The sequence below is a fragment of the Mycteria americana genome, chromosome 9 (assembly GCF_035582795.1).
Source record: "Mycteria americana isolate JAX WOST 10 ecotype Jacksonville Zoo and Gardens chromosome 9, USCA_MyAme_1.0, whole genome shotgun sequence".
NCBI classification, from domain to species: domain Eukaryota; kingdom Metazoa; phylum Chordata; class Aves; order Ciconiiformes; family Ciconiidae; genus Mycteria; species Mycteria americana.
In genome coordinates this window covers 44,361,604-44,380,723 of record NC_134373.1, presented here as the reverse complement: position 1 = coordinate 44,380,723, position 19,120 = coordinate 44,361,604, and the positions used below count along the sequence as shown (strand labels likewise).

Sequence of the window (19,120 nt, the reverse complement as noted above, 5' to 3'; positions counted from 1 at the left end):
GCACACAACTGCATTTGCATGCTTTCAGTATCTTCCAAAATAGAAGACAAAAGATAAAAAATTGGACAGGGTAAAGACAATCCCAGATTACAGGATGTGAAATAACACAGCTACAATTATTGGCTGATCACACTTACTCTGTATTCAACAGCAGCAGACCATTAAAGCCCTTAATACTTTTATGCCTGCATTGTTCACTAGTCTGGTAAAACAGTTTAGTGCTGCTCTAGCTGACGAGGGATCAAAATTTAAGCAATTCATAGAAAGCTTACTCTTAGTCAATGGTAGAGAGGAAGAATGCCACTTGAGGTATGCGCTGACTACATTTGAGCAGCACCCCCTTTGGAAACTGACTGTTACAATGCTAGGTTGTTTCAAATTGGTGCTGAAGCCAAGTATACTTTTCTGCCAGCTGGTGATTAGAGTTCAGTTGCTGCTGAGTAGATAGGCTGGTAATCTAAACATAGAAGTGTTACAAAAGGTATAAATACTCCAGTATATTTCAGGGGTACCCACAGTTCTAGGCAGGCTCTTTTCCAAGGGGAGTTTCTCCTCAGAAGCCGAACAGTACATGCTAGAAGGAAAAATTAATTTCTAGACCTTCACATGAATAAAGGAGTACACAGAATTTTGATTAAGGAGTTAGTTGTTTCATTTGAGACAGGAGTGGCATATATTTTGTCCTAGAATAAGAGTCTTGGGAAGTGGACTTCTCAGACTTGATTCACCAAAACTGGAAATGCTTGTAAAGAGCAGAAACAGTAAACTTCAAAGTTCTGGGATTAAATAGGGAAGAATGACCTAAGCAACTGAACACAGTTATCAAGAGAGTTGGGAAAAAAAACAGTTCTTCCAGTCATTCAGAAAATGTTGACAAAGATTTTTGTTTCACTCACACAAAGCTTGGAAGTCCATTTAATAAGAAGTACCGCCTTCATTTCAGAACTGATACACATTTATCCACCTAATTGATCACTAGATGCATGCAAATCAGAATTTCAGAGTGAGACTGTTCAATGTTTGTGCCTAATTACTGAAAGTGCATTTAGTAAGTCTTTTTTTCAGGTATCTTGTTGAAGTGACATGCCTACACAGTTGGACTACAGAGTACTTGATATAAAGCACTACATATCTGAATTGGTAAAGAAATCTCCCAAACTTAATATCAAAATACTGTTGTTCTAGTAAAGGTGTTTTTAAACATGCAATAATAAATTTTTTGCTATATGGAAAATGCATTCTTTCCTCCACTTCCACCTGAAAAACTTAGGGTTTTTTGCCCTCCCCCCCCCCCCCCCCAACATCTCAAGAACTACGTAAAGTATTTTGTACTTAAACAATAAAGAAGGGAAAAAAGTGCACACTTTCTAAGAATATGGCATGGTTCAATACAGTTATACAAAAGGAAAAGGTTTTATAATTGTATTTTTATATAATTGTTGAACAAAAGTGAACACTTCTAGGAAAACCCAAGAGATTTATGATTATCCATCCGAAAGCATATCCAATCATTCTTACTCTATTGTCACCTATTTACAAACGAAAAGGTGAAAAGTTGTCCATCTTTAGGTGTCAAAACCAACTAGACCAAAGAACAAAGAAACTAAAAAAACCCTGCCACTGCTGCAAGTAGCAGGTTGCAAAGAAATTAGCAACAGCAATAGAAATTAAAAACAACACATTCATGTTACTTTTGAAAACTGGATCGATGGGTAGTTTTTCCTACGAGACCTTTTCTCTCAGCCCAATCACTGAAAAGGAAAACTAACATGCTAAGCAAGAAATTAAATTCCAAATGATCCCATTTAATCTTGCCAGTTCAGCAGCAATTCATTCCAAATTCAGCAGCATACGGCTTGCACGTGTAAAGTAGCAGTGATTCCACAAATCTATCTGGAGGAGTAGGCAACTAGCTGCCCCTACATTCCCTGCCCTCTCCCCCTCCCAAGTTACTGCTGTGATGCTGCCCCTTCAATTTGTAACAACCTGTTATTTTAGTATGAAAATAGTCAATTTACTTTTAAAATGGATAAGAGACTCCCTACAGAACTTAACTAAACTTTTATCCAAATACTCCCCAGGATTCAGAAATATAGACATGTATATTTTAATGCTTTAGTTTTACTTAAAACTTGTTTCAGCATATCCATTATAGCATGGAAACGTCATAACATTTTAGAAGTGAAATACATGTCCTGAAAAAACAAAACCAAAAAAACCCACCTCCAAAACAAACCCACAGAAAACATCCCCTCCACAAACCAGAAAAACCCACACCCCATCATCAAATGCACTAAAAGAAAAAAAAAGAAAAGGCCAGCATATGTTTCAGCTTCATTACAGTTAGCCTTAGTACCTCCCTGCGTTCAAAAAGGAATTCCTCTAGTAGAGATGCAACTCATACCAGGTAAGAGTCAGTCCTTCCCTTGATTTTCATCCAGAAGTATAACCACTAGTGTATCCGCAAACAGAATAACTTAACCTGGTAAAAGAACTATCCCCCCTAACCCAATCAAAGCCAGTGGTGGTTGTGGTGGTAGTGTCATAATTTATACTAATTAGGGATGTGTTTTCACATTAAAACAAAAGTGGAGCTTTGTCAGAAAAGCACAAAGCTGTGGTAATCTAAATTTCTTCATAGATTGCACTTGTTCTGCAGATATTATAACACTAAAAGTGAATTGAAACATTTCTTTCCTAAAATATAATCAAGGGAGACTTACACAGTTGTCTGACAATTTTGTCTCAATGTAAGACTGTTCAGAGTTCAGGGGACACACTCTAGTTTGGTAAAAAAGTTGCTTTAAACTGATTTGGGGTCATAGGAAAAAGAAACAAATGGAGAGTTTATTTAAAGTGGCTGTAGGGTTCATAGACTAATTTGTGCAACTTTTTATATAATTGTATCTATGCCACTATGGTAGAAAGCTTAACAAAGTAATTCAATAAATTTATCTACCTATTTCAGAACTACTGTAGTAATTTTAAAAGTTTTTATTAAGTTAAAATCTTGCACAATTTGACAAGTAATAATAAAGTGGTTTCTGAATTGTGTTTCTGTTGTAATAAGTGTTTCTGAAGTAATGAAGTTAAGGTGTGGCAACTCTATTTTACAAATGCAGACCTACAGCAAATGAAGAGATTCCTGTATAAAAGGAAGTTAGGCCACAGCAAACAGCATAGTAGTTTCTGTTCAAGGTTAATAAAGTAAATAACTGCACTGGAAAATATTCTGTTCTGGGCTTTCTGCCATACAGGAAGGGTGTTGAATGTGTCAGTGTCCATAATTATTATCAACAAAAAAAACCCCCAGAAAGTAACAGTTCAGCTCTTAATTCTTTCACATTATCATTTTCAAGAGTGAAGTACAATTTACATCTTCCTCCCCTTGTATTCATTCTAATGTGTCTATACATTTTAAAATTAGGCTACAGTTCTGAAGTTTGTGTTTCACTAACTATTAAACAATTGTAATTTTATTTTTTCCTTTCATCAGAACTGAGTTACTTAATAGTCCACACATTTAATAGTCTTTTTATGAATAGAAAGGAGGAGAGGTTTTAACCTCCTTTTTAAAACGAAGAAATATTCCATTATCATTTTTTCTCTAAGAACAAGAAAAAGACAACAACGTTTCTTGGGTAGGAAAAGGGATGTTAACAAATGCCTTTTTACTGTATACTTATCATGTATCAACCCAATATAGACAATGCTGTCATAATTGTATGTTCAGTTTAAGCACTTGCTATTGCATCAAAACTGCACAAAAGCCATTCTGGACAGCAATCACAGCAGTAAGATTATTGGCTGGTGATCATCAGCAATTACAGTACTGTCATTTATTGCAACGTTCCTGATCAACTAAGCTACCATTATGAGCATGTTCTCTGTGAACTGCAAAATAAAATGGACCAACTTAAAATCACCACAAATGTACTTTAAGCAAATGAGTTCTAATTGACATTTGTGATAAGCTAAGATGGCACAAGGCAAGCTACTGTCTCAGACGATGACAGATGACTCAAGATCACTGTAACTCAGATGACTGTGATTACTCGTATCTCGATAGCCTCCAGCATTAATATCCTCCCCATTAGATTTTAATATTGGTTTTAATATCACTAAGAAATTATTAGGCTTGCTATTGTAATCTTAAAATACTTTTGAAACTATTAATTTAGGCATGAAAATAAAGATCCAAATGTCATCATCCTGCAGAAAATTTTCATTTAAGACTGAAGGTTCTATGGGTATGAAATCTGTTGATATCAAGACTATATAATCTAATTATCACCTTTTTTTTAATATTAATATGGGACAACATACGAGAACTAATACATCAAGTGTTTGCATTCAGAATTAATATCTTGAATTGAGTACTGATTTATCTTAAAAGAAGTTCTGAAACAGAGACAGCAAAGCAGATTTATTCTGAAATTCAGATGTTACAATTTATGTATTAAGCCAAGAAAGATGATCATTATTTCTAGTTCTGACAATGAAAGCCAAACTATTACTTCTCTGTGGTTTGGTTTTTTTGTTTTTTGTTTTTGTTTTTTTTTTTTTTCAAAACAAAACCAAAACCCCCTTTAGTTAGTATGTTTCTTTGCAAAACTGCAATTTTTTTCCCCTTGAATGATCTTTACAAATTAAGGCTGAACTTGATTTCAAACACAATTTTATTTTCCCTATAGAGACTATCACTAAGATACATGTCCATAAATGTGCTGCAGATTTAAAATATATTACTACCTTGGCATTGATAACTGAAACCAAAGTTTAAAACCCATTCTTTTACAAAATCCAATTAATCATACCAAAATCTTTATGTGCAAATTTCTGTAACACTGTACACAACTTTGCAGAATGTATAAAAAGGACGAGTTCTCCATGTTGCATCAATTCTACACTAGCTTTTCTAAGCAATAAACCTGCATTTCAAGACAAATTTACAACAGCAGTGCATACATTCCAAGGGACACAGAATACCATAATGATGCTTCTGTTCAATGCAATTAAATGAACCCTCTATATTCAGATTCTAACATTCTGACCTACAAAATATACTATACCAACGCTAGGCAACACATTTTAGAAACAAAGATTTTTTTTTTTCCCCAGCAATGCAATAAAAGACAATGGTCAACTCCACAACGCATACTGAATTTCTGAAAACAAGGTATATACCTGTTCCTTTACAGAAGCTAAAATGGTAGTGGCAGTAGTCTCTGGTTCCATGCCTGGGCCTGTGGAAGTTTCCTGTGTTGTCTGCGGCAGCCCCTCCTCCACCATTGGGGTCTGCTCAGGGGCTGGCATTTTGCCTGCAATAACAATATTTTAAAATAGTTTACATTTTGAGCCAGTGAAGTTTAAGAAAATCCAAGTTTTCATTATTATAAATTCTCTTATCTTTTTTCTAAAACCTTTCCAAACTTAACCAAATTAGAAATCCAAACTTTGTATCATTCCAAAAATCCAAATCCAAAATCCAATCCAAATCCAAACTTTGTATCATTAATAGCAACGTACGCTGATATTACTGCGCTTCACCTCCACAAATTGAAATCAGAATTATAGACAGAACGTGAGGGTTGGGCAGAAGCAACCAGGCAGCATGATGTTTAAAGATTATTTTTAAAATACTATTTTGTGGTAGTTACTAAAAGTAGCAAAATCCAAGATGTGTGAAAAATACTAGCCTTAAACATTACGAACACCCAGGGTCAGTAAAAGTTTACCACATGTGCAGTTTTTAGCATAGAAGAATGACATGTAACAGCAGAGTGCTTTGCTGTTAGGAACAAACAATGCAAGAGGCTAATTATGGTAATAAAAAGTTAATGGGAATAATGCTTCTAGTCTTCTTTTTGCAAAAGAGAAAACTAAAACATTGAAGTTAAACCAACTGCCCTGGGCTATGGATAGCGTGGAAAGGACAGACAGGATTAGCATTCAAGAATCCCAAGCCTCATTATCGTGGAGGCAGCACACTAACAATTCCAGTACAGGTAAAAAAGGAAATTTATTTGTTTAACTATAGAAGTCACTATTAACTAATATTACAGACATAGTTATGAAGTGTGTTTAATACTTTGAAAATAGCAAGTAGGTGGTATTGATGTAGTTTCTGCACATATATCATGCTTTAATTTCCTTCAGAAAAAAGAAAATAAAGCTCGTGAGGTCTAATGTTAAAAGTAGTCAATATTTAATTTTAGATTTTCAAAACAAACTCAACATTCCTAGAGGAAACAAATATGAACAGCAGCTTCCTTCCCTTCATTTCCCAAGGAGCAGCTTACACTGCAAACAGGCTCCAAGGCTGGGAATGGACCCATAAGACTTCTCAGTCCTGACCTGTTTTAACCATGACCATCCCTTCTCCACCACCTGCCTTCTAAATGCTGAATCGGCACAAAGCTGGGCACACACTACCCTAAAAAGACATGGGACAAGCTATAAGATCAGTGCCTGTGCTATGAAGCTGCGCATTTCTGATTTGGCTGGAAGAGCAGTTGAGTTGACTCTCAAGGGATCTCTTCTGGAATCACTCTACGGGATCGTTCACCCTCTCAGGACTTTTTCCGCATTGGTGCTTATACACAGAGGCCGAGTACAGGCAAAGCACTATGTTGTCAGAGGACTTCTATGCTGCTACAGGCAGCCTTGGGCAGAAAAGATGAGTGGAAGCCAGAAGAGAGATGACGTAAGAAAAAGTACTTTCGTTCCGCTTCATGTACAGCGGCACATGCACCGTGAGAAGGACGACTTCTGTTCAGGCTTATAAGCCACTTCAAGTGCATTAGCATTAGGTGGTCTTTATTAACCACACTATTCTAGTCTGCTAAAAGAGCTGGTAACACGGTTAATGTGCAGTTTCACATCAGCCACTGAGGGAATCAAACAACAGCTTCAGAGAAACTAAAGTGAGATGAGTGATGACAGGCAGTGGAGTAGTCATAGGAGTAACATATGGTGCAGGAGCCTGGTCACCCATCAGCTTCTACCAATGCGAACAGAAAAAGAAAAGCTGCTTCCAAAACCATGTTAGAGCAAGAGCCTCACCGGGGCTCTGTTACTTTCTGGAGGAGGGCCTCTCCTCCCCTCAGAGTCCTACAGGGAGACTGTCCAGTAACCTGAAAAGAGTCTGTATAAATAGCCCATTCTCACCTTATGCCCATATTGCATTTATCTTCTGGAACAAAGAAATTGCACAAATACCGCACTGCCAGGTTTCTGGCATCAGGACTGCAGAGGGAAATCGGAACACGTTAGTTTAGCGACACAAAGAGCAACTCCTTTTCCTTCTTCCTTCAGCTCACCTTCCAACGGGACCAAACCACCGTCATGGCAACATAAAGAGTATGCCACACTCTGTCCTTCTCCTCATCTAAAAACAATTTAAGTCCGGAGTACGTGTTTCTCCCTCTCCCACCACAATCACAGCACCTCAGCGCCCCAGCAAAGCCCTTCCGCCCGGCCCGGCCTCACCTCGCCCACACCCTGCTCCCTGAGGGAGAGGAGGCCCCGCCTCCGCCGTGCCCGCCGCCTCCAGCCTGGCACCGCTCCTCGCCACCGGGGCAGGTGCTCGGGCCCTGCCGCAGGGGAGCGGGGCACGGCGGCAGGCCGCGCGGTGCTCCAAGCCCCAGGGGGCGGGAGGCGGCAGCTCCCGCTGTTGCCGGCAGCCCCACCTGGACCACGGCCTCCGGCCCGCCTCTCCTCCCACCCGCCCCGGAGCCTAGCTGGCTGCGGATAAGCACACTCTTCGCTTAGATGCCAGAGGTTTGGCGAGAGAAACAGGGAGGAAAGGGAAGAGAGCACGAGAAAGGAAGGCGCGGCGGCCTTTTCCCGGCCCTCCCATGCCCGCTGTCCTCCCGCTCTCCCCAGGCACGGCGGTGCGGCCGCACCTGACGGGACCGGGGACGGGCAGTCCCGGCGGGGCTGCTCTGCAGAGCCCGGCGCCGCACGCAGCCCATCCGCCCCTCCAGCAGCGCAGGGGGAGAAGCCCTCTTCCTCCGTGACTGGAGATGGAGAGAACGGCAGCACTGCCACGTCCTCCAGCTACCAGAGTCCTACCTCTACCAGAGAAGCTAGAATACAGCGAATCGATTTTTTAACAACAACAAAAAAAGGAGGGGGAGGAAAAAAAAAAAAAAGATAACAACCATTTCTTCCACTGTCACTTTATCAGACTCAGCTGACCTCAATCCGTGTTGAAATGCCTGTGGGTATGTCTGAAGGAGACCAAGGTGGGTGTCTCACAACTGGAACAGAACTTACTCTTGGAGAATTGATATAAAGTGATTACATGCTACTTGGCTCACAAAGTACCACCAAATGAATAACCATCCATGTCTGACTATTTTTGAAACAACGTTTTTATTCATTTCAAGCTTGCAAATACAAAGGCTGCCACACTGAGATTTTTATAAGCCAACTGTAAGCCTGGCATTACACCTAAAGCTTCAAGGACCCTTGTTTCTACAAGAACAAGTTAAATAGCATTCAAGAAAGCAGAATAAAACCCGTGCTCTAACAGTTATATAATAGGATTTTGAAAAGTCAAAGAACTTTAAGGTTTTAGAAAATAAAAATGTATTCTTTTAAGGTTTTACTTGTAAAAATCAACTCTTTCATCCAGCTGTAATAACCCAAAGAATCATAGAATACATGTCACAGTTCCCTGGGTCACACCTGATTTTTTAAATTGCTTTCCAGAGTTCTTTTATGACTAGAACTCAGTGTTTCAGGTTTCTAAATGGAGTGTTAAATTTGCAAGCATATCATGAAGTAATAAAACTACCTAGTCAAGCTTTCCCTTCATTTAGGAGTATTTTCTAAGTAATCAAAAGGCCAAATCTCAAAAACTCTCACAAGTTACACATGGGTTTCTTGTCCATACATGCCAACACATCTTCACCTGCACAGTAACCAGGGCAGTGTCCATTGTGTTTTGGGACTTCCAGGTGAGAAACACAAAATACAGTACAATAATAAAGCCAATCTTTTAAATAATAAAAAAGCAGCACTGAATTCTCAATTATGCAGAGTTATGCATGTCTTGCTTTAAATCAATTAAATATTTAGATGCGTTGTGGTTTAACCCCGGTGGGCAGCTCAGCCCCACGCAGCCGCTTGCTCACTCCCCCTCAGTGGGATGGGGAAGAGAATCAGAAGGGTAAAATTGAGAAAACTTGTGGGCTGAGATAAAGACAGTTTAATAGGTAAAGCAAAAGCCGTGCACACAAGCAAAGCAAAGCAAAAGAAGGAATTCCTTCACTCCTTCCCATGGGCAGGCAGCTGTTCAGCCATCTCCAGGAAAGCAGGGCTGGAATAGCCCTTTGGTCGGTTGGGATCAGCTGTCCCAGCCGTGTCCCCTCCCAGCTCCTTGTGTCCCCAGCCTGCTCACTGGTGGGGGGGGGGGTGAGGAGCAGAAAAGGCCTTGAGGCTGTGTGAGCACTGCTCAGCAGGGACGAAACCCTGGGTTATCAACACTGCTTTGGTCACAAATCCAAACCACAGCCCCGTACTAGCGACTATGAAGGAAGTCAAAACTATCCCAGCCAAACTCGGTACAACATGCCATCACAGTCATACTTTTAAGTTTCCAGTTCTTTCCAAAGGTTTAACTATGATTTATGAAAGGTAAGTTGTGGGATACCTTAAAAGACTGAAATCAGTGCAATATTTATTCCAAACAGAAGAGACTTCTTAATTTTAAGACATATGGGGAAGAAAAGCACAGCTTTTTTATTTTTACTTAAAAAAAACCCCAAAACCTTGACTTTTTGAAGCTTCTATGATGTGCCACAAAAGTACTCTAAAAATGTAGTGCTGATGCCTTTTAAGTGATCACTTTCAAAGTATATTGTCTAAATGAATGCTTAAAACTGGACTAAAAACCTCTACAAAAATATGATATAATGAGCACAGATGTGAGATGATCCCAGTTTATCTTTTCCATAATTTTATCTGTCACTCTCTTCTCACCCCAACACTGTGAAATAACTCTTCAACCTATCTGTAGTAAATTTCTGTAACCAGTCAAGAAAATGTACATCTGAACTAATTGGAAGGTATGGTAATTTCTCTGAACAGAAAATATACCCAACATTGAGTCTCTAATAACAACACTTAGATGAAAACCAATCAAATTAATTATTAATGAAAATGTCAGTGTTAAACGTACATCTATCTCAGTGTTAAGAGGTGTAATTAGACTGCTATACTCTTCCATGCAGTCAGTTGTTTTAACTGCTGTTCTCTCAATTAACACATTTCTTGGCAAAGTTACTGATTTTCTAATCCTGATTTCAAGATTAGACAACTGTTGGCTTTGATCCTACAAACGCTTACGTACATACTCAAGCTATCGCAAACGAGTATGCTCATTCACTCCAACCTCCTGTGTGGCCAGGCAGCTGCCAGGCGCAGGAGCTCAGGTGACAGTGGTGCAGGAAAGGCACAGGGAGGTGCTCTTGGAAGCCCAGCCCCACAGAGGACCCCGTTCCTACCACCATGCCTCCGTCTAGGCACGCTGTTTGAGGAAAGGAACTCATGAAGTAAATTTAGATTCTCATATTCATCTTACGGGAACAGGAAACACCAAATGCAGGATTCATGAGAGCCTTAAAATCCGGTACGAGTGAAACCCTGGAGGAGTTAATAAGCAAACCTCTTTCTTCCTTATGCAAGGCTGGGATTTACTGGCTAAAGATACTTCCTGAGTTGTGTTACTCACTCCTTTGGGTATGGATAACTGCTTCATTATTGGAAAACAAGCAACCAGACTTCATTCCTCAAAAAATTAGGTCCATAGTTATATTGCCTGCCTCTTGTGTCATGGCCCAGCAGTTAGATCTCACCCAGAATGGGAGACTTTGTTCCTACATCTTTCCCTGTCTGTCCAAATCCTCGTCCCCTACAACCCTTTGCTGCAGTATCACAGCTACAAAGCTGTAGTCAGGATGGATGCGGGGCTGCTTTCTACAAACTTTATACGTGGATGAATCAGCCAATATACACAGGTACCATTTATAAATACACCTTAAAGCCTCCCTGTATTCCAGCTCTTTTAATTCTCAAATTGCTACTGCACATTAAAGACACCGAGATCTATGTAGACATAATGAAAACTCAGGAAACATATTTCACTCTTCTACTGCTTTGTGCAATGCATTTCAGCATATCTTATCTTATTGACATAACTTCTTAAAATTCCTGAATATGAGAGAAAAATTTATAGATTTAAGTTCTCTGCTATACCAAAGAATGCATGAGAATTGAAAGACTTAAACGTTCCAAGATGATCTTTTGGTAGATGTTGCAGAACTACACATTGTAGCGTACATCTGACAAAATTATTAACAACTATTCTGAATTTTGAAATTCTCTATGTAAAAGACAAAAGAACAGAAGCAGTGACAATCTAGCTCTAGGCTGGCCTGCATGTACATTTTCAAACTAGATGCAAGTGTGCAAGGAAAATAAAGCTGTTCTCTGCTACTGAAGCCTCTATTCTGAAATACCCTACAATAATTCTGAGAATAGTGGCTTTTCCATCCTCTCTACCATGGAGGCTCACTGAAATGGTTTCATGAAACTACACAGTAAGTTGGATCAGAGCAAACCAAGCCATCAAAAAGAGTTACCTTTCAATCCAACACATGTACGGCAGAGACCATCTCTTTAGGCAACTGCAGGGATTTGCTTGAGTAAACCACATTTAAACAGCCACTTTAACTGTCTCTTTAGAGGATACCTATTGCCTCCACTATGCACAATTAGCTTGTTTATATCTAGCACACAAAAGCACCAACTCCTAAAAACCTCCCAGATGTTCTCCTTTTGTACAAATGCAGCAGACTTCTTGGCACCCCAGCACTGATGATGGGGCAGATTCACCATTTTTCTTTAGTAGCTTGCCAATCCTGGCTTTCATACTGGTCCTCTAAGCATGCAGTGAGGTTGTAGGTTGCCAAAATGGGTAATGCTTTCTTTTGTGTCTGATCGAATGGTCAAACAGCTGCAAAGCAAATAGGTTCAGTGAATTCATCTGACACAAAGCTATGCTTTTTTTTTTTTTTTTTGGGGGGGGGGGGGGGGATGGGGATAGGGGGGGGCTGTATTCTTCTGAACCAGCTGATCTTGCAGCCATACAAGCACTGATGCAAGGAAGGAACAAGAATACACAGCTGAGAAGGAGAGAAGAAATATGAGAAATTACTAAACTGAGTGCAGGAAACCATGCTTTAATTCTTCATTCTCATTAGTCTGTACTCCCCACCTTCCACTGCTCCTCCTGTTATTTTCTTAGAGATAGCCAGATAGTTTTGCCAGCACCGAGTAATTCCCCTCCTTGTAGTGCAGGCCCAAGGAGAACCCAGACCTTTCCAAGTTCCCTGCAAGACAGCAAAAGCGGTGCTTTTCCACAGCTTCCTACTCGCTTCCCTTCGTATTCCTCTTGCCTTCCTTACACAGGTGATTCTCCCAAATTTTCTCCTTACCTGTATTCCCTGTTTCCAAGTCTCCCATTGCTGACCTGAAGCCAGTAACAAGTCACCACAGTAATTCGCACTGAAGAGGTAATATAATTCTTATGACCACTGTCAACTAGGATAGGATAGACTGTATCTATTTCATGAGGGAAACATGAGAAAAACGAGCAACATCTCATCACTAAATATCCTCATATTTATCTACCTACAAGATTAACTCAAGCAACAGGAGTAAATCACCAAGGACATCAGAGCGATACTCATTGGTACAGAAGAAAAAAGCTCCAATAAGCTAAAAATCAACTTGCTGGGACACCGACATGTTATTTATTATACAACTAAGTTATTCTTACAAATCTACACTTAAGCAACAAGGCACATCTCAGCTCTCAGTCAAAGATTCTTGTTTTTCATCCTTTACAGTATATGTGAAAGTCAAAACCAAAACAAGACTTACTAGATTTCTACCGTTTTTAGATGAAGACATGATTAAAATTTATCTGATATTTTGAATTACTTCAGACATGTCAGTACACTTCTAGGTATGAGTAGCTCCTATTAGCTCCATCCTGCTACAAGGATGGAGTGCTGCTTGCCTACAAACTAGGCAGTGATTGACACTCTCAAGCTTGCTGCAACCAAGTGACTGAACTAAGACAAACTCTGTATTATATCTACCAGCCTATGGTCATGTGTTTGGATGAAAAGACAGCAGATGACAACTTATCCACTTGCAAAGATGATGCAAGCAATTAAAAATGGATTATGTGAAAGATGGCTCAAACGTTTACATGAAAAATAGTTTTTAAAATGTCCAGATGCAGTAAGTCATCTTACTGCATCTGGATATTTGAAGTATCTTCAAATATCACACTATAGGCTAAATATTCTAAACATGGTTAAGATACCACTTTTCTTTATGGACATTAGTAGTGCAGAAGTTTTGTTCACATGGACTTAAGGATGAAACCAGGGAAGTAAATATATTACCTGATTAAAACATGGAAGAAATTGACTTCTGTAATGACAGAATAAAAAAAATACACCTGCATAATTGTGCAGACTGAGTCCCTCAGCCACGAAAGAAACCTACATGCAACTGATAGGCTGCCTGAGAAATGTGGGAGATGCGTTCAACTATCTTACTGCTAAATTTACCATCTTCCTCATCCCTTTTTCTTTTCAGGATACTTTTCTTCCTCTGTCTTTTTTTTTTTTTTTTAAACACATGCAGGTTCAAAAGGCATCTGGTGCCATGTCCTTTTTAAAATGCTAAAAATTATTACCCTAGCTTTTGGATAAATGTATTTTTGTTACAGCTCCTAGTAAAAGACAGCCTTTTTTTTTTTGGCCGATGGCTACATACTTTAACTCCACTCTAGTGAGCAGGCAAGATTCTACATCCGCAAATATCCAGTTGTAACATGCTCACAAGATTAATGTTTTTATAGCTTTCAAACTAACCATTCAACAGAAGAGATCAGACAGGTATAGAAGATGACCATTTTGAATAAAGCCATATTTATCGTCATATCCTTCGAGGCCTGAGGCACTGCTTGTAGCTCACCTTAAAAAAAAATAAGAATCTTTGTCATCTGAAGGATGTCTGGAGAGCATTCATGCTTCACAAATATATGAAGTACCACAAGCTAATTGGCAATAAATAGAGTTTTCAGTAGTTTAAGTCACAAGGCTCCGTGCCTTAAAGAAAACACAAATGACAGACCCCAAATCCGAACCTTTCCTTTGGACCATCCCAAGTCTGTATTGCTCTGTTCTGCTGATATATCTGAATCCACTGCCATTTAGAACAACCTCACCAGAACACAGCGCTCAAAACCAGTTCTGCAGACTAGCAAACAAATAGCAGATTTATCTGAAGGGATAAAGTTCAGTCTTACCCTAGTGCAGACGGAGGGGGAGGAGAGTTATGTAGCATCACAGACGGATTTTAGATTTTCCACACAGACTGTCAGGTGACAAAGACGTTCATCAATTATTCATTCAACCATTCATCAAAGGATAAATTCTTAGTTTGGTGTTGGAATATTCTCAATTGATTTAGGGTATGAAGTCATTCAGAAGGAATGGCACAGAACAACATAACTTAAAAACTGTAACGGCCGAGTAACTGCAGTGCATGTGTGCTGTGCAGTACTGCTACCAAATGCTTGCAAAGTGTAGGAGCTCCAAACTGACACTTTTCAATCTCCCACCTGAAAACTCCTATAAACAAGCAAATGGGAGTTAAACTGAGAATAATTCTAAGTAAAGGGATAAACACTACCAAGTAGAACAACAGCTGCAGGTTATTCAATGTCCACTTATATTTTCTCCTAGCCCTGTAAAGTTATTACTGAAGTATTACTTTATACATTATTGCCAGATACAGCGCACACTAACTGTAGGCAGATATATTTCAACTGGAAGCATTATAAAACCAAATTTATTTTATATGCATTTATAAAAGTATGCTTCTCAATTTTGTCATATAGTATATAGAAAAAATATTATATACACAATTTTCCAACGATAAAAATTAACAGCTACAACCACAATTTTAAAAGACAGCTGAAGAGTTACAGACTTCCACAGCTCCCCCTGTTTTGCCAGTGCAAGTTTTTGAGGGATGCGGTGCAAGGCGTATCACTGAGATAGTCTGGAACTAGACGCTACCAACCTGCTGTTGCATCCTGCCTTTAAAAAACAACCAGACTAGATCAGTGGTGTGATTTCACTTATAACACAAACTCGCACATTTTTACTGACACTGCAGTCTCCATCTCTGCTTTGAGAACCGTGGTTCACGAATGAGCGACCAACAAACAGCAGCTTAAATCAGGTTTAGCAGGGAGAAAAATCCAACCATGCCCTTGCAAAATTTAGAAACTGATAATGTTAAAACTTCGGGTTTTACTTGGGATACATTTATAAGTTCTTTAATGCAACCTACGGTTGTTCCTGCTCAAATGACCACTACAGAAATGTCAAATTCTTGCATACCATAAAGACAGATTGGGGAACATCACTGTTCTCCAATAAACATGGCTACGGACTAGCAAAAGGTTTTACTAAAATGAAGTTTTATCAATTGCTAAACTGTAGTTTACTCTTCATTTTGCTCTGAAACAGAACTGTGCAGCAAAACTCAGTTTGCTGCTAAGAATGCTCTATGTGCAAACTTCTGTATTTAAGCAAATTGAGCTCTCTCCTCTTCTGTTCTCCAAGCTAGAAGCTAGAAAGAGTTGCATGTAGTAGCAAACTCTACATGAATTAGACAACAAGCATCTGGCTTTTAAGGCCAAAATTGCCAATACTTCAATCAATTGTCCAATCTCCCCAAAAAGAGGTATCATCAGTATTTTTTTTTCTGAGGTATATTTGACTTTGTTTACCCTTTAAAAACTTTAAGTACTTGTAGTAGGATTACACCTAACTCTACTCTAGAGAGAATTTAGTATTTATACTAATACTTTATAAAGAGATGAAGAGCTGTGAAACACCAAAATTTACAAACAACATTATGATTAGAGATCAAAGACAACTCAGTAACTTGAGGAAAACCATAAAGCAAGGTGAATGAGCTAATGTTGATAAATACAAAGTTATGTGAACCATTCCTATCAGTGTGAACCATATGCCTTCCCATAGTAAGGGGTGGATGACAGAAGCATAACTATAAAGTTAGACACACTTAGGTTAAAATGTTTGGCTAGGCATGAAGACTTTTTGCAGAAGTGCCATAAGGGAAAAAAGTCAGGTCAATGGTACGTTAAATAACATCAATAATTTTAACCACACTCTGAAATAGATGCCCACAGTACAAAACATAGACAATTCAGTATACAGCAACAAGAAAATTCAGAGGGATAGAAAACTATATAGCAAAGGAATGAAGATTAAGTGTGGAAATGGTCAAGAAGGGAAGCAAACACTGAATGATGGCAAACGGTTCAGGTGTTTTACTGATGCTCAGTTAAACCAAGAAGAAACTCTCAGACCAGTACTCAGAGGCTTCCTGTTGTGTGGAAGTACTGCATCTTTATGCAGCACTCTACGATGATGCTAAGATGCGATCTTCTTCTCTCAGTGAAAAACATTTCCTCCTGTAAAATCTCCTACAGGCATAAAATTTTGTCATGACATGGCAATATTTTGTATCAAAGTTTATCAGTTGGAGACGCAATTTAGATAGCTTTCCTGCCTCAGTTCCTGAAAGACTGAAAATATGCCTCAAATGTATTTTAAAAGCTCAAATCCAAAGTTTCAAAGGAATCTCAAATACTGGTCACAACATCATCATTCTTATTTCTATCTTTTAATTCCCTGCCCCATATTCTAGTCTAATTCTAATTTCTGAGCAGGGAAAAGTAAGCACACCAAAACCAGTAACAGGCTATCTTGTAGGCACTGGAACTTCAAGTGTTAAAAAATAGTGTGGATTTGTCAAAAGCAGATTATATCAAGTCTACCCAATTTTGTTCTATGACAAGAGCACTAGAAGAAATACACCTTGAATGTAAAGCTTTTGTCACTGCCACGTGGCCTTCTGACAAGCAGCCTAGGTAGCATAGGTGAAAGTACCATGGGGGGAAAGAGGTAACCAGTGTAACTTGTTAGAAAGTTGTAATCAAAGCAGTAGTTAATAGTTCACTTGCATCGAAAGAAGGCTTGAAATAGGGTTCTGTCACAGGTACTGCCCAGACACAGTTACCTTACAAATGAAAGCTAGCACCACTGTCAGCATTTTGTAGATGATGGCTGGGGGCAGGGAAGGAGAATGCGCCTATCATTGAGCGTTAGGGCTGGCATTCAGAGATCATGAACTATAGGAGAACCTATCTAAAAACAAGTGTCAAGCTCAAAAGCAGTTGATCCCCACTCAAACTGAACACTGAAGCTTGCCTACCCATCCCAGTGATACCCACTGATTTCACATTACCTCCACATGCGTAATCCAGCCTTGCCTATATTCACGTTCACCCAGGCTACAAAGACGATCAAAGTCCTGCACTGAAGCAGGAACAAATGCGGTACAGAAGACAACCAGCAAGACAACAGCTCTGTGGAAAACAACATGAAGCTGGGATGCCTGTAATCAAAGCACACTTTCCTGTGACAAAGAAAAGGAGGGGAAAAAGGAGAGGAAAACCAAAATAAAACAAAGATACCTCATTTATCACTCCTGCTTATTTTCCATTTCCCACTGCACTGAAATGCGCAGTCTTCCCAGTCTGCTTAGCTAAAGAAGTATATCCAGTTTTGTGCACCCAATTTCAAGTTAGATCAATTGAAAAGTCAGAAGAGAGCAACCAAAGCTATGCAAATTTTACGTAGGAGTTGCCTGTGTTTGGATACAAACCAGAGACTATGAGGAAAAGTGATAAGAGCTGAAATATTGAAGTCACTGCAGGAAAGACAAAATAATCAAGGATAATATTTAAAAGCTACTGCTATCTTCTTGTCAGGTATCAAATAATTAATGTCATTGATATTGTCTAAGTGTTACTGTCTCTTCTAAATAGGATACTGGGGTGGTCTTCCCCCCTTCCAAATGCAAACAAACTTTATTTTTTAGACCTTTTCTTAACTACAGATAACAGAAAAAATTAAATGCCCACAGTTATGGTTGAGATATGCCTGACAATTAATACCAATATATTTAAATAAGCAACTCTACCACCAGAAAAGTTACAAACTTAATCAGTTATCTTCACTGTGCTTTAACATAAAGCTCAAAATGAGGGGTTTAAAACACAGCTATCAAACGCAAATCCTCTCAATAACATGAAGCAGTTGAAAAATTACACAATTTTAAGTCTTAAAAACCCACAACAATTAATTACTGTTTTAGGGGATTTCCACTTTCGAAACAGAGAAAACCTGCTCTTGCTTGCACTGTGTACGTCCAGGAAAACGTCAATATAACAACTCAGGAAATACACTCATGGATGACAACAGCAGAAAAGAATGCGCTTCCAGAACTTGCAAGATTGCTATTTCATCTAACGCTCAAATAGTAATTGTAGTTAGAGGCATATCTTTCCATTTTTAGAATGTCTTTCTTAAGCTTCATAAAAATATATACCATTTCAGATAGCTGATATTGAACTGAACTTCCTGAGCACTGCAAAGTAGGGAAGAGGAAGCAGCTGAGCATCAGGCAGGAAAGCACCCCAAGCCAAACAAAGCCCGAACACCCTTCAGCAGAATAAAGTACTAAAACCAGTCCTATTTGAAAGGGAGGAATCAACAAGAAACATCCATATTACTCTACCACAGGAATTGAAAAAAATTGTTACACATATCATTTATGCTATCTAAAAACAAAACATTTCATCAAGGTGCTTGTCCTGGTTTCGGCTGGGATGGAGTTGATTTCCTTCCTAGTGGCTGGTGTAGTGCTGTGTTTTGGGTTTTAGTATGAGAATAATATTGATAACACGCCAATGTTTTGGCTGTTGCTAAGCGGTATTTACACTGGTCAAGGACTTTTTTTTCAGCTCCCCATGCTCTGCCAGGTGCCCAAGAAGCTGGGAGGGGACACAGCCAGGATTGTTGATCCAAACTGACCAAAGAGCTATTCCATACCATATGACGTCATGCTCAGTATATAAAGCTGG

At 39.2% G+C, this 19,120-nt stretch overlaps 1 protein-coding gene and 1 long non-coding RNA gene across 11 annotated transcripts in view; both read right to left on the bottom strand.

Moving 5' to 3' along the window:
• Positions 1-19,120, bottom strand: part of PKP4 (plakophilin 4) — a 113,200-nt gene that overhangs the window by 79,519 nt on the left and 14,561 nt on the right. For 6 of the 10 annotated variants that reach the window (XM_075512322.1, XM_075512324.1, XM_075512328.1 and 3 more), the window contains exon 2: positions 5,188-5,321. In XM_075512322.1, coding sequence (XP_075368437.1) covers positions 5,188-5,316 — 129 coding nt within the window. In that variant the 5' untranslated portion in view covers positions 5,317-5,321. Of the gene's footprint in view, positions 1-5,187; positions 5,323-19,120 lie in introns of those variants that run through there. The other 4 variants (XM_075512332.1, XM_075512329.1, XM_075512331.1 and 1 more) reach the window with 1 other exon arrangement.
• Positions 16,498-18,380, bottom strand: LOC142414671 (uncharacterized). Its single transcript, XR_012777147.1, has 3 exons — positions 17,669-18,380; positions 17,440-17,589; positions 16,498-16,615 (listed from the first exon to the last, which is right to left on the bottom strand). It is a non-coding gene; the product is annotated as an uncharacterized LOC142414671 (long non-coding RNA).